General features: G+C 44.8%; 1 protein-coding gene across 1 annotated transcript; it reads left to right on the forward strand.

The window, feature by feature from the left end:
* Positions 1-1398: 1398 nt before the first annotated feature.
* Positions 1399-6120, forward strand: LOC308384508 (uncharacterized protein; the record flags this gene model as incomplete). The annotated part of the gene is made up of 8 exons (XM_080863034.1): positions 1399-1459; positions 1675-1953; positions 2709-2957; positions 3550-3639; positions 3825-3929; positions 5075-5140; positions 5617-5851; positions 6059-6120. 7 exons carry the CDS (start codon positions 1399-1401, stop codon positions 5727-5729), a joined length of 963 nt encoding a protein of 320 aa, XP_080719160.1. The 3' UTR covers positions 5730-5851; positions 6059-6120.
* Between the last annotated feature and the right edge of the window lie 8256 nt (positions 6121-14376).

Consider the following 14376-nt stretch of genomic DNA (forward strand, 5'->3'; position numbering starts at 1 on the left):
CCAGTGTCACCGCTGCTGCTGCTCCGAATGATGAGGTCTGTGGTGCAGAATCACGAGACACAGGCAGCAGCTGACAAAGCAGCATCACGTTGAGCAGGAGACGACCCTTCAAAATAAAGCAGGAAGTGCAGTGGGACACAGGAGGAAATGCAGCCACACTCATCAATATGTGAAACAGTGACTGGTCTGAGTCCTTCAGCCTCACAGTTTGATTTCTGACACACACAGCTTTAAAAACACAAACCTGTTTGGTTTCCAGCACCAGGACCTCTGTGACCTCAGTGACCTCTGTGACCTCAGTGACCTCAGTGACCTCTGTGACCTCTGTGACGTCTGTGACCTCTGTGACGTCTGTGACCTCTGTGACGTCTGTGCTGTGGTTGTTTTCTTGCTGCAGTCCTGGATAAACCCACAGGGTTGCAGCTCTCTGCTTGTGTGTCATCCGTCTGACTCTTCTAAAGTTCACAGACAGCTGTTGTGAAATCGTTGTGTTGAATTTCCTCCTGCAGCAGCTCATCACTCTGCTCTCTCACGTTTACACTTTGAGAGTGTTAAACTCAGGGTCAGGCTCGGCTGTCGGGGTCGGACCCGAACGCAGGACTCAGACGTGAGACTCAAAAGCAGCTTTACAGCATAAAATCATTTTCATTGTTGGGCTCGACTACGAGAGCGTTGATGACTCCGGGTTTACAAAAATGCCACATTAAGCTTCTTGTGGATAAGATCTGTGCTCCCTCATGTTCCTGAGGTTTTTCTTCATCTCATCACTTCTGCTTCCCCACACTGTCACGCTCTGACATCATCACTCTGATCATCCACTCAGTCTCTGCTGCTCATCCTCTGACCGTCTTTCACCCCACACTTCACTCTCTTTCTCCTTTAAGACAACTCTCTTCTTATTGGCTGTCCCTCACAGACAGTCATTTAGTGCATGGGCGGGTCATATTATTAAGTATGTAAACGCAGCTGACCTTTGTATGTACACACAGCCCTCCTTCAGCCATCAGATTAGTGTCAGTGATCCCTGCCTCACTGGCTACATGATTTAAAACAATCCAAAGTTGTTATTTGATTATTATTTGATTATTCGCTGCGTGGTGAAAACTCACTGATGTAACTGATCTGGTTTCTACAGTAAGACAGGAGATCAGACGCCCCCACCACCCCCCACCCTGGAACCTTCTCCGCCTACGACGACATCGTCTTATATCTGCATCAGTTGATAACACAAAACTGTCAGAATGTAAATTACATCACATTCCAAACTATAAAAGGAGCATCTGTATTCATTAACCACAAGAAGTGAGCAGCAGGAAGAAGAACAGGCGTGTTCACAGAGGCCGAGTTCCTGTTCTCAGATCACACAGGAACTGTTCAGACACTTCGCACTGTGTGAGGATGAAGGTGAACATCTTCTGCTGCCTGTTGGCCTGCACTCTGGGCTCTAATGTCGCTGCAGGTGAGACTCTTTGAGCTTCTTCTGAGACTCGGATGATGTAGAGCGTCGTTATTCTTCCTGATTTCTATCAAAGTTTAATTTTATGAAACTTGATTTAAAAAATCAAAACATTGAGAAAGTCTCCAGTTATTTACATGAGGATAAACGTGTGATGTTACTGTGTGTCCACAGCATCTGAAGGTTTATGTGATTCTGAAAACTGTTTGTTTTTGCAGGTTTGACCCATGAAGGAGTTAAGGAGGGGACGCAGGTCACTCTGCCCTGTCCTCACTCTGTGGAGGGTGGAGTGAGGTGGAGCAGAGAGAGTGGAGGAAGCAGAGCTGACATACTTACAGCTGATGGAGACGGAGACAAAAAACACATCAATGATCCACAGAGACGATACAGTTCACAGGCTGACGGGGTTCTGATCGTCCTCAGAGCTGCTCCCTCAGACTCTGGCAGATACTTCTGTGACCATGAAGCAGCTGTGGAGCTGACAGTGATCCCATCAGGTAACATCAAACATTTTAACAGTTGACCTGTTTAAAAATCACGCGTCTTCCATAAAAAAACAATAACTGACTCAAACGAATTCAGTGAGAATGAAAAGCTGCATTTCAGACGTGTTTTTAACTTTAGTTGCAGCTTTGTTTTGTCACATGTGCTTCCTGTTACTGTCGATGAGTTTCTATAAAGTAATAACTGTAATGTTCTTCATGTGTAACCTCACATGCTGCAGTAACCAGTGAGCAGCTACATAATAATAAAAGTCTTATCTCTGCTCTCTGTAAACTCAAACCAGTGTTTATGAACTTCAGCTGATATGATCACACTGAAGCATTTTTGGGTTTTTGTGCAGTGACCGACTTTATGTTGACGATGTCATTCTGTCTTTGCTTTGACATCAAAAACCTAAAACGCCAGCAGAGATAACCGGTATCATCAGAGCGCAGACTTCCTGTTTGAAGTGGCGGCTCGGGCCAGCTTCACACAGCCTGTAGTAGCTGTGTGCTGCCACCAGGGGGCAGTGCGCAGATATACTGTGTGGACTCGTGTCTGTCTGTGCTGTTGTTGCTGCCTGAGCTCCAGTTTGATGGAAACAGATAAATAGAAATGGATGAAGTGAAACAGTGAAAACAATGAACGCTGTCGGCTGCAGCCCTCTCTGTGCTCCCTGTCCTCCTCTTTCCTGTTGACGTCCACCTTTAAACCAATCAGCACGTTGGAAAGAATCACTTTAATGATAAATGTCATGAATTCTTCACAGGAACAACAATAGTGAGTGTTGCAGAGAGGAGCAGCATCACTCTGAACTGTTCTCATGATGTTGGAGGATCAGCTGTTCCCACGTGGAGACGAGACTCTGGAGAAATAAATGAAGGAAGGATTTCTGTTTCCACGGAGGACACAACATTACGTATAAGAGAAGCTGAGCCTGCTGACTCTGGACTGTACTACTGTGATGGAGAACCAGCTGCTTATCTGAATGTGACCAAAGGACAGAGATCTGACAGAGGTGAGACACATGAACCCAAAAGTAACACAGAAATGTTTTTGTAGAGTTTCCTCTGTTTTCTGCCGCTCTCCACAACAGTCGCCGACCACCGGCTATCCCGCCATGTCGCTGCTGCAGTCTCTCATGCTCTACCTCTAGCCCCCTTCATCTGCCCCGCCAGGTCCTCTTATTGGCCTACGGTGGCCAAGGGCGAACCCTGATTGGTCACAGTCTTAACTGGCATGCCAGCTAAGACTTCCGGGAACACGTCAACAATATATACAATAAAAGCATGCAATGAAACTGTACGAATAAAACACTGTACATTATTAAAGATTAAAAACGATGAAACACAGCAACTCATGCACAAATGCTTAAAAACACAAAGTTAAAACATGTCAGCTTCACCGCGTGACATTAATCAGCATCAGTCAGACAGCATCCAATCATTGTTCACAAATCACAAGATGTTATGTGAAATTCTTCAGTTCAGTTTTTTACTTTGTTTGTATGTGGAGTTTGTTTTTAACCAACTCGTATATTTAAAGTTCAATCGTTGATTTTTAAGCTGTTATTTTTTATGTATCTACATTTTCTTTTTTCTGTACTTAAGATAATAAGACAACAAAAACAAAAACACCACCTACTGCTACAACTCATACAGCATCAGTAACAACTGCATCACCCCCCGATGCTCCATCAGGTATGATTGCATCAAAGAATCTAACGAGTGCAGTTGAACAGATTTAAATGTAAACATGTTCATCTCTTCTGGCCTGTAGCATAAATGACCTTTAGAGTGAGGTCTGATGTGTTTATATATTAAATATTACAGAGAGTCCATGTATGTGATGCATGATCCGTGTTCATCACTCTGACCTTGTCCAGCTTTTCCAGTGCAGAGTTTCCTGATAGGAACTGGTCTTCTTCTTCTCTCCATCCTCATCCTCATCACTGCCTGCTTCATGTGGAGATGCAGGTCCAGCAGACGAGGTGAGTAAAGAGAAACATGACCAGAATCTGTGGTTTACATGACTTATTCATTGGTTTAGACATGTTAGTCGCATCATTCTCACATATCTGCTGTGGTCCAGTTTAGCTTCCTTCACTCGGTTCTTTTGAAACATCTGTTAGTACGATGGTGGCTGTGAGCTGCGGTCTGTCTGTCAGCTCAAATGTCATGCTAACACATCACGCTAACACATCACGCTAACACGTCATGCTAACACATCATGCTAACACATCATATTAACACGTCATGCTAACACGTCATGCTAACACATCACGCTAACACGTCATGCTAACACATCATGCTAACACATCATAATACACGTCATGCTAACACATCATGCTAACACATCATAATAACACGTCATGCTAACACATCATGCTAACACATCATATTAACACGTCATGCTAACACATCATGCTAACACATCATAATGCACGTCATGCTAACACATCATGCTAACACATCATAATACACGTCATGCTAACACATCATGCTAACACATCATAATAACACGTCATGCTAACACATCATGCTAACACATCATAATAACACGTCATGCTAACACATCATGCTAACACATCATGCTAACACATTAGCCACCTGAGCTAATGCAGTTCAGTTAGCTGTGTTTTACTACTGCGTGTTCACCTCTGTGCACAGATTCCATTCGGTGAGTGAAGATGTGAATAAAGTAATAAAATAAAATAAATTAGCGTATGCTGTTAGCAGCTTAGCTAACAATAAAGCTAACACAAGTTCAAAGGTTACAGTTTCTTTTCTACAAATGAATCTTTAATCTTTCATTTTAAATGAGTACACAGCACTTATATAATATTACTGTTAACTCCAAACCTAAAATGATTTTATTCTGCCTCACTGTTGATTTTACATCCTGTGGACTTTATTCTGGTGCAAACAGACACCTTCGAGGTGAGAGCAGGTTGGTCACTGTAAGTATGTGAGGTGAAAGGTCAGCGGTCAGTATTTCCTAAACTCAGTTTAACAGCAAAAGCTTCCTAAGCAGCCACAGTCCAGTTTAGCTTCACTTTCATTATCACAGCTGGACGTCATCACAGGCAGCGTGTTTTAAACTTTAAAGCAGGAGCTGACTCTGATCTGTCTGCAGGGACTGACAAACAGCTCCACGTCTATGATGAGATACCAGCTGGAGCAGAACTTCATCTTATAAATGGTGAGAGTGAAGCAGCTGTGACTGAGGCTCATCATCGGAGCTGCTTGTAGTTTGATAGTCTGAATGAATCCAGTGTTTGTTCTCAGGAGCTCGCCTACGACCTGCACACTGCCTGATGGAGCAGCCACTTAAATTATTTCCCCTCCTGTTGTTTCCATCATTAGATGTTATGTAGATAATATTTTAAACTGAAAACTGCACTGAAATCTTGTAGCTGTGTTTCATATTATTATTTTTACTCTATCGTCGTCTTCTAGTTCATTCTGTAATTAAGCCGATTGAAGTTTGGATGTTTGGGTTGGCTGTAGCTCAGGCGGCAGAGCAGGTCCTCTGCTGATTGGGAGGTCGGTGGTTTGATCCCCAAAGTGCTGTATACGAATCGGTCCATTTGGATAACTTTCAAATTCTGAACCTCATCAACAGTAAAGCAGGAGAGTGATGTCTGCCAAACTCTTACTGAGACTTGTTGTTGACAGGAGGATCAAACCACAGTGATGCCACATACGACACCATCGCTGAGCTGCCACAGACTGGAAACGACACCAGTAACACCTGTGCTGCACTGAGCCTTCACAGTCACATGATTTAAGCAAACCTTCTGCTGACACTTCATCTCCTTCCACCTTCATGCTGCATCTAATCAAAATATTTCATTTACAGATTTTCCACATTCCTTGACTGCTTCCACTTTTCATGCTGGAAATAATAAAGGTAACTTTAATTCTTGCTTCTGATTTGGACGGGTACTAAAAGAGCCACACATGAGTTATTTTTGGATAACCCAAAATTATTTTGTGTGATCAAACTTTTGGATCTGGTGTCTTCTAAAGCTGAAAATGTTGATTTGTTGTGTGTAACAGCTTAAAACTGGACTGTTACTTGGATCTGATGAAGACTATTTGATAAACATTTTAACAGGAGGATCAGACCACAGTGATGCCACATACGACACCATCGCTGAGCTGCCACAGACTGGAAACACGACCGGTAACACCTGAGCTGCCATCACTATTTACAGTCCCATCTAAATGAGAGGTTCTGGTGATAAATTTAAATGTTTTTCTTTTCCTCCTGCAGATTCTCCATATTCTGTGATTGGTGCCACGTTTAGTGATGGAAATAAAAAAAAGGTCATTTTAACGATCAGCACCTCATTTTACACAAACTCATGGTGAACACGCCAAACCTGCACAGCTGTGTTTGTTACACACAACCCACTCAGACTGATGATGTTTATGATCCACAGGTTCTTCACAGCCTGTCAACAACACGTATGTCTTACTGAAGAAACCAAGAAGCAGGCCGGACCGGTGTAGCTTCACCTGAATGTCCTGCTGTCAGGAACAGTCTGCACAGCACAGATGTTCATGGGAACATGTAACATATAACATGCATATGTCGAGATTATTCTGAATTATTGTGAAACTGCAGCTGATGAAATCGACCCAGGAGGCTTTTGTTAGTGTGTCTGTCTTTAAACACTTACGCTAAAAAGCTTAAATAAATTCTGACCCAACTGTGCTGAGGTGCAGAGCTCATGGTCACACCCACCCACTCATCCAGCGCAGGGTGGCTGCGGTGGGGGGTGGAGCCTGAAATCTGTCCTCCGTCCATCGACGTGTTCGAGGTTCATGATTCATCGGTGGAAAATTGACAAAAAGCTAAAAGCTTTGATTCTTACAGTGTGCTGTAGTGTGTGTGTTTGACCTCTGACCTTTCCTCCAGTCAGTAGATTGATCTGAAGGTCAAAGTGATAAAAATCCTTTACAGACATGATTATAAAGACAAACGCTTGTAAGATAACTATTGTTGGCCTGAGAAAGTTTCTGAGTGCAGTTGATTCACTTCATGAACACATGAATAAAAGCTTTGATTTAAAGCGTTTTGGTATTAATGACGAAACATGTCACACGTCTGCTGCAGTCACATTTAAAACACTGATAATATTCACATTTAGATCAAGTAAACTTGGAAAACAGTAGATTTGTGTTGACTTTGTGTTTGTGTGCAGACGTGTCCGCTGAGCTTCACAGCTTCAGCTGTTGAAAGCACAGACGGCCCATCAGCTGCTCAGCTTCCTTCCTGTGTCACCGTCATCGGTCTGTTAATAACACATGAATGAACCTGGACAAACACACAAGCTATGTTACTCTGATTCAGGGCTTCTGCTGCTCTCGTCTCTTCCAGCTCCCTTACTTGTTTCTTAGTCTTTAGGTTTAGTTAATGTTCCTCGCCTGTGTTCCATGTTACATCCTCCACGCCGTGGAGGTGACAGCGTGGAGGTTTGTAGCTGTAAGATTCAGAATTGTGACCTCAGGACTTCATCTGTTTATAATCATCCAAGCAGACAGTGAGCGCAGCAGACACGTGTCACGTGTACGTGTTTCTGACATTTATCAGCACTGAGCGACGAACACGCTGAGCTGATGAGAAACATGCTGTGAGCCCACAGAGTGCTCATGTGAGCTGATGACTGCAGTCAGGATGAAGCTGGACGTGTGCTGCTGCCTGTTAGCAGCCGCTGCTCTGGGCTCTAACGTCGCTGCAGGTAAGGAGACTCGTAACTTTAAGAGACGTTCAGCTCAGCGACTCTGGACTGTACTCCTGTGCTGGCGGAGCAGCGGTTAATCTGGATGTGACCAAAGACCCGACTGACACGTCGCAGAAAGGTGCTGTGGCCGCTTTACAGAGCAAACATGATTGGCTGAGTCTTTAATGTCTCTAACAACGACATCTTATTTGAAAAAGTTGCCAAAATATGAATCTAGTTTCATTGTTTTGTCTCCTTTTTTGAAACCAGCAGATGTAAATGAAAGCATGTTTATTCTTTAACCCTTTAAGACCGACCACAGAACCAAGTCCGTCAGAGCTTATATTATATTTTTACATGCTGTGGAGCCATTTCAAGTTGCTATACATCAATACAACCATTATAGCCCAGATTTTAATAATATGTCTGCATTAAGTGCATAGTAATTACATAAATTGCAAAAAAAATTGAAAATCGTTTTTGTTTTTTTAACATATTTCTAGTGAGAGAAATTTAAGAGGCTTATCCCTCAAAACTGTAAATACAAAAACGTTGCACAAAATAGTTTCCCACCACAGGAAATTTATTTTAAGTGTCTTCATAGTTTTATTTTTGAAATACACCAATTTTTATATACTGCAGGAAAAATGAAAATACATATTATAGTGCAAATTTGCAAAAAAGTAGCATCTGCATCAAAATAAACTATTTCCAGCAGTGCAATATGAGTCCTCAGCATCCCAGAAACCACACAGAAAGTCACAAAGTCAAACATAACTTTTAAAAACACCAGTATAGGCTCATGAGGCCACGATGGTAAAAAACTACATTTCCGCAAAATGATGTCACTTCCGATTTCGGGCAGGTCATGGCGGACGTAGGAAGTGTTACAAACAGCTGATCGGATCGGCAAAGCGTGTTTCTGGAATATCATGTTTTTGTTGCTGCAAGTGCTTTGATGCAGTTTTTGCAAAGCTATATGTGGAAGGAAACTGTGACCGAGGACAAGCTGATGGCATCAGATGTAAGTACAACTCCTCCGGTTTCATATGCAAAAGAATCATATTGCTAGCTTATGTGGTTGCAGAGCTACCGGGATTTTAAAATAGTTACACAAAACAGAGCGTGCTGCTCCGACCGGCTCTAAAGGTATCAGGTACATCAGAAACAAGCTGAGCTGTGGCTGAGTCTGAGCAGAGCTCCTGGTTCTTTGGTGCTTTCAGGTGCGTCACGTTGATCTGAGCTGCGTTACTGTGTCTTCTTCCAGGGGCTCATTCTGAGCAGCAGCTGGTTCTGGGTGCTGTCGTCCCCCTCGTCTTCATCACGTGGAGATGTAGAAATAAAAGAAAAGGTGAACGAAGGAGACGAATTAGAAAACAGTTCAGTTTGTCACAGAAACCCTGCTGATCCTTCATCGCTGATCCTTCATCGCTGATCGTTGATCAGTGAAAGTGTTTGTGCTGAGAGACGCTGAAGACTGAAGCTTCACGTCTCTGTGTGATGAGACACACTTTAAACTGCTGCAGGTCTGAGTGCAGCGAGCTCAGGAAACCAGTTTAAGATGATGGGAGTTTTGAGGCAGGTGTCCTCACAGGGGACAAGTGACCTCAGTGTCATTTTTTCTGTCATCTTACGTTAAAGGAAGGAAATTACCCAGAAAACGTTACAGTGTGAACCTCTGTGAAGTTATTTATCTCCATGTGTGTCACACAGAGCCTAAAGTTGAGTCAATGAAATTCAGGCTTTTCCAGCATTTTTCTCACGTTTCCATGGAAAAAAGAAAAAGACAAAACTGTTGAGTGAACAAAAGCCTGTTTTTCCCTAAAGGTGGATCTCATCAGGACTCGCTCATCGATCATCCTCCGGCTCTGGGAAACACACCTGGTAAAGCCTCAGAGATATTTGAGGATATAATGAAATATTCACGTGTCTGCTGCAGCGCCTCGAGCCAACACGTGTGTTTACCGTGTGATCAAGCTGCACCGACAGCGAGCCTGAGGGGATGTTTCCCTGCATTAGTCCGAGTCTGTGATGTTTTAAAGTGATTCCACTCTGCAGGTGATGATAACGTCACAGAGCCACAGGTGTTTTCTAACCTTCATCATGTGACTTTTCTCTAATTGCAGGAAATCCTCAGGATCAAACCTTCCACGCCTCCTGCTGCGAGCATGATGTCATCATGTTTACCTTTTGTTTGACTTTCACACAAACATTCAGAGGAACAAAGGTTAAAATCTCAGCTAGTCCTTCATCCGAGAGCTTCCAGCTGCTCATCAGATCCATGCGACACAGCAGACCTGCAGCGGGAGCACGCCTCTTTATTTTCCAGGCCGCTGACGCTCCCTGAGTCACTGAGGACGAGGAAGGAGAGGAAGAGCGGTGCAGAGACAGACAGGCTCGAGGCGCGTCGGCAGCTCTGCAGCTCCACGTTTGTTCCTGAACATGTTCTCCTGTCACGTTTGGTTCCTGCTCTCAGGTCTGATCGGCTGCACGGGAAACTCCACAGGTACGAAAACCTCCCGTTCTTCTGTCCTCGTCACACTTTCAGGGAACCGCGAGGAAACAATAATACAGTTGTTCTTATTTATAGGTTGCCTTTGTTGGGTTAAAGTTGGACGGTGCACGCCTCAGTTTACTTTTGTACAGTTGTTGTTTCCATTTTTGCAAACTTGATGTAATCAAACATGTTCTAGAAAAACATCTTTTTGTGTCAAATTCCCATAAAAACATTTTGATGGACTGAAATGACTCACATGCTGTTATGAAAGAGTCCATCGGAAGATGATTATTTCTTTATTGGTGCAAAATAAGTTAAAGATGAAAACGTCATAAATCCACAGTTCTTTATGCATGTTTACAGTCAGTGCGTGTAGATTTCCTCTGACACACGACATCGTTCACCGCCCTGCTCGACAAAACGCTGTCCAGCAAACATTTTGCAACGTTGTAAATTTAGACGCAGACGTTTCCATGAGATAAAAGAGGAAACACACTGAAGCCAGAGCATCAGCAGGGTGTGAGTGTCACACAGCTTCATCACATCATCTAAATATAGGAGACGGATCACTAAAGGAGAACCTGCACGAGACTGTATATAAAAGATGACCACAGCAACATTTGAGCCTTTGCCCTGTTTTTACGTTTGACGTTTAAAGTGTCGTGGGCGTCGTCATCTTCACGTCTTTCAGGCAGAAGTTACCAAAGCAAACGGCCTCTATGAGAAAGTCTTTTATTAACCTCACAGTAAACCATGTTAAGCCTTAATGCAGCTTAACCAGGTGAGCTCACCTGTGTGCTGCATTGGTTCAGCCACGTTAGAGGACCTGTGGCTGTATTTAAAGCACATTTGTACTGCTTGAGTTCGACAGTTTCAGATGTGTGACCCCGTCCTCTGCCCCAGCAGCGATCTGGTTTTCGGTCCCTGAGAATCACCACGTCTGTCTGCCGTGCGGCAGCTCTGGCAGCTCAGACGTGATCTGGACTCGGCAGGATCAGGAGGTCCTGGTGACCCGACGGGGCGGCTACAAGACCAACAAGGACTGCCGGCGCTACCGCCTCATGGTTAATGGCGACCTCTGCGTCCAGCATCTGAAGGAGTCGGATCATGGAAGATACCGCTGTAACCAGCAGCTGGTGGCTGAGCTGCAGGTGCTGACAGGTATGCTGGGGGTGGAGCCACCAGGGTGGGTGGGTTGGGGGTGGGAAACAAATAATAAATGCAGGGAAAGACGAGGAACAGGGAAAAGCTTTACGACAGCCTGGCCGCCCTGACTCTGCCACACGCTGTAATCTCCTGGTCATTAATAATCGAACTGAGTTTCCTCTCATGTGATCCTGATCAGGTTCAAATCAGTTTGATGTTTGAAGCCTCGCAGCGACAAAATAATAAATCACCTCAAAACCGTCCAATCAAACGTAACGAGCCTGTTTTCAAATGTAAGGAGCAGAAAGTACGAATATTTGTTTCAACATGTAGCGAATAAAAGTTAAAAGTATAAAAGAAACTACTCGAGTCAAACACAGGAACCTGAAAACTCTACTAGTACAGTAGCAAAGTATTTGTACTTGTTCCCGCTGGAGTAGCAGCCGGCTGGGAGCCAATGACAGAGACAAGTTACACAATACAAATCGCTCCGTCTGCACACAGCAGGCAGATGCATGTGTGGCAAACACTCCTGTGAACTGAGCGCTCACTTCTTCATCAGCTCTGCAGTGCAGAAATGTCTGCTTATCGCTGACGCAGCTTCTCCAAAGTAAGGAACTGAGTATGAAACCTAACGTCTGCACTCACACAGTCACCAGCTCTTCAGGCTGAAGAATCGATGACAGCACGAAGTGCCCTCACACTGATGCAGGCACATTAAAACCACACAGAGGCTCAAAGGAAGCCAGCGGTTTGAAGAAGGACGTGTCGAAATGATCAGTTTTCTATGTAAAAGAGAAGTGGATGGCACGGAGGCACAGAGTGGGAGTGATGTGAAAAGAAACATTTCCACTGTTTAAATTTGTCTCACACACGCCTCCAGAAAGATGACTGGATATTAAAGTGGAAACGATAAAAACAGGAAATGTGTGGCCTAAATATGAAACTGAGCGAGCAGAAACAGCCGGCTTATCTCTGCAGAGCAGCTCGTCATTATCACACCATCTTTTAATAGGTCACTGAGTCTGTTTGCGTGTGATTGCATGCTACAATCGGTGACTGACCACGAGCTTTAGCAACTCTGCGGTGAAGCATTCACACGCCATGGCGTGTGTGAGGAGCTGCGCTGCTCATCCTCAGGTCTGTGAGCTCAACACCTCCAGCATGAGCACAGCTGCAGGGAGGGGGACGAGTCCGCTTTAGTTTGCAGAGGCTGCAACCAGCAGACGCCACAGCAGCGTCCTCTCCAACAAAAGCCTGCACCTCACGCAGAGGGCACCACAGCGACGCACAAGCACCACGACAACGTCACTGCAGAATAAAGTCGACACAGGAAGCACAGATCCAGCAAGAAGCCGTGAACAATATAATCATGGATTGCATTTATATATATAGCGCTTTACTATTCATTCACACACTGGTGGAGGCAGCTACGGTTGTAGCCACAGCTGCCCTGGCAGACTGACAGAAGCCAACACCAGTAGGCGGTAGGTAAAGTGTCTTGCCCAAGGACACAACGACCAGGTTGTGATCCCGGGGATCGAACCGGCAACCTACAGATGCGCTGCCCAACCCCCTGTCCCTACGGCCGCCTGTCAATATCACAGCCACTCAAGTACAGAAGGTCAGCAGTGACAGCGCGAATGTCTCTGCGTCTTCTCCTCAGGTCGGGACTACACGGTGTCCGCGGGCCGGACGCTGCTGCTCCCCTGCAGCGGCTCCTCCAAACCCAAACAGAGGTGGTTCCAGCAGAGGGAGGGCGAGAGGCGGGAGGCCGTCCTCACCAAGTACAGAAACGGTACGGTGAAACCAGAAAGGGGCGGCGGCCGGCTGAGCTTCACCAACGACGCCCTGCAGATCCAGGACCTGCAGCCAGAGGACGCTGGAGAGTACGTCTGCAACGGGCTGCTGCAGGCCAGAGTCACGGTCCTCGCAGGTGGGTCGGTCCAGCCTGGACTCACCTGCTGCTTTCACGTTGTCTGTAGTTTACACGTGTTCATGTTTTGTGTATTTACAGGTTGTTTCATGAGCTTTGTATTCATGTTTGTGTGAACCAGGATTTAAACATAGAAACTGTTTGCATTCCCAGCACACGCAGAGACGAGCAGCCAGCCTCCGTCCACCAGCACACCTCCATCACCTGCAGTGGTGACAGCCGGTAACACCACACACATCATCATACATCCACACTCAAACACGTAACAGCTGTGAAACAGCGCTGCTGTCTGCAATCATACCGTACATGGATTTACCAAACCTGCCCGTGTGCTGCGCTACAAATGGATCTACGTCATACTTCCTTAAATCTGTCTGTGCCTGCAAATGTTGTCTTTATTTAGTTGTGTGAAATATAATTGACCACAATCTTAATCCTCAAATGAGATGTCTTTGTTTATTGGATGCAAACTTTCACATGACCTTTGACATTTAAACGTTGTGAGTGTGCGACCAGTGTGGGTGTGTGCGTCCTCTCGCTCTGTTTATTAGAAGTGGGAGAAATAAAGAAGAAGAGCAACATGAGACCTGAGAACGGTCAGTCCGGTTAGGAATCGCGTTTGTAGTTTTCTGCCAGATGTGTCGCGTGTTCATGAACCAGATGTTGTGTGCGCTCTCAGTTCTGCTGCTGGTTGCTGTCGTCAGCGTGGGGTTGATGATCATCTTCTTAGCTGCTGTCTGTGTGTTGCTGACCAGCATGAAGTGCAGGAGGAGGAAACGCAGAGCTGCAGGTGAACGTTTGGATTTAAGTTCCTGGGTTTGTCAGGGTGCGTGCAGACGGATGCTGCTAGAAGCAACCCTGCCTGAGACTATGACACGCTGCGCCACCTTCTGGCACAGACTGGGATTACACAGAGTGCGAGTGAATTCAGTGAAAGAGTAAATGATTTGAAATGTGATTTAAAAAAAGAAGAAACTATGATTTTGGGGGACATGAGAAAGTTTTTATCATCAAAGGTTTTTTAATGAATTCATTTATTTATGTAGAATATTTGATTAAAAATATTTATATTTGACATCTTCAGATTATTCACCTTCACTGCTTCAGTTTTTCATACTGAACTTTTT

The sequence above is a fragment of the Rhamphochromis sp. 'chilingali' genome (assembly GCF_963969265.1).
Source record: "Rhamphochromis sp. 'chilingali' genome assembly, chromosome: 17".
Classification (NCBI taxonomy): Eukaryota; Metazoa; Chordata; class Actinopteri; order Cichliformes; family Cichlidae; genus Rhamphochromis; species Rhamphochromis sp. 'chilingali'.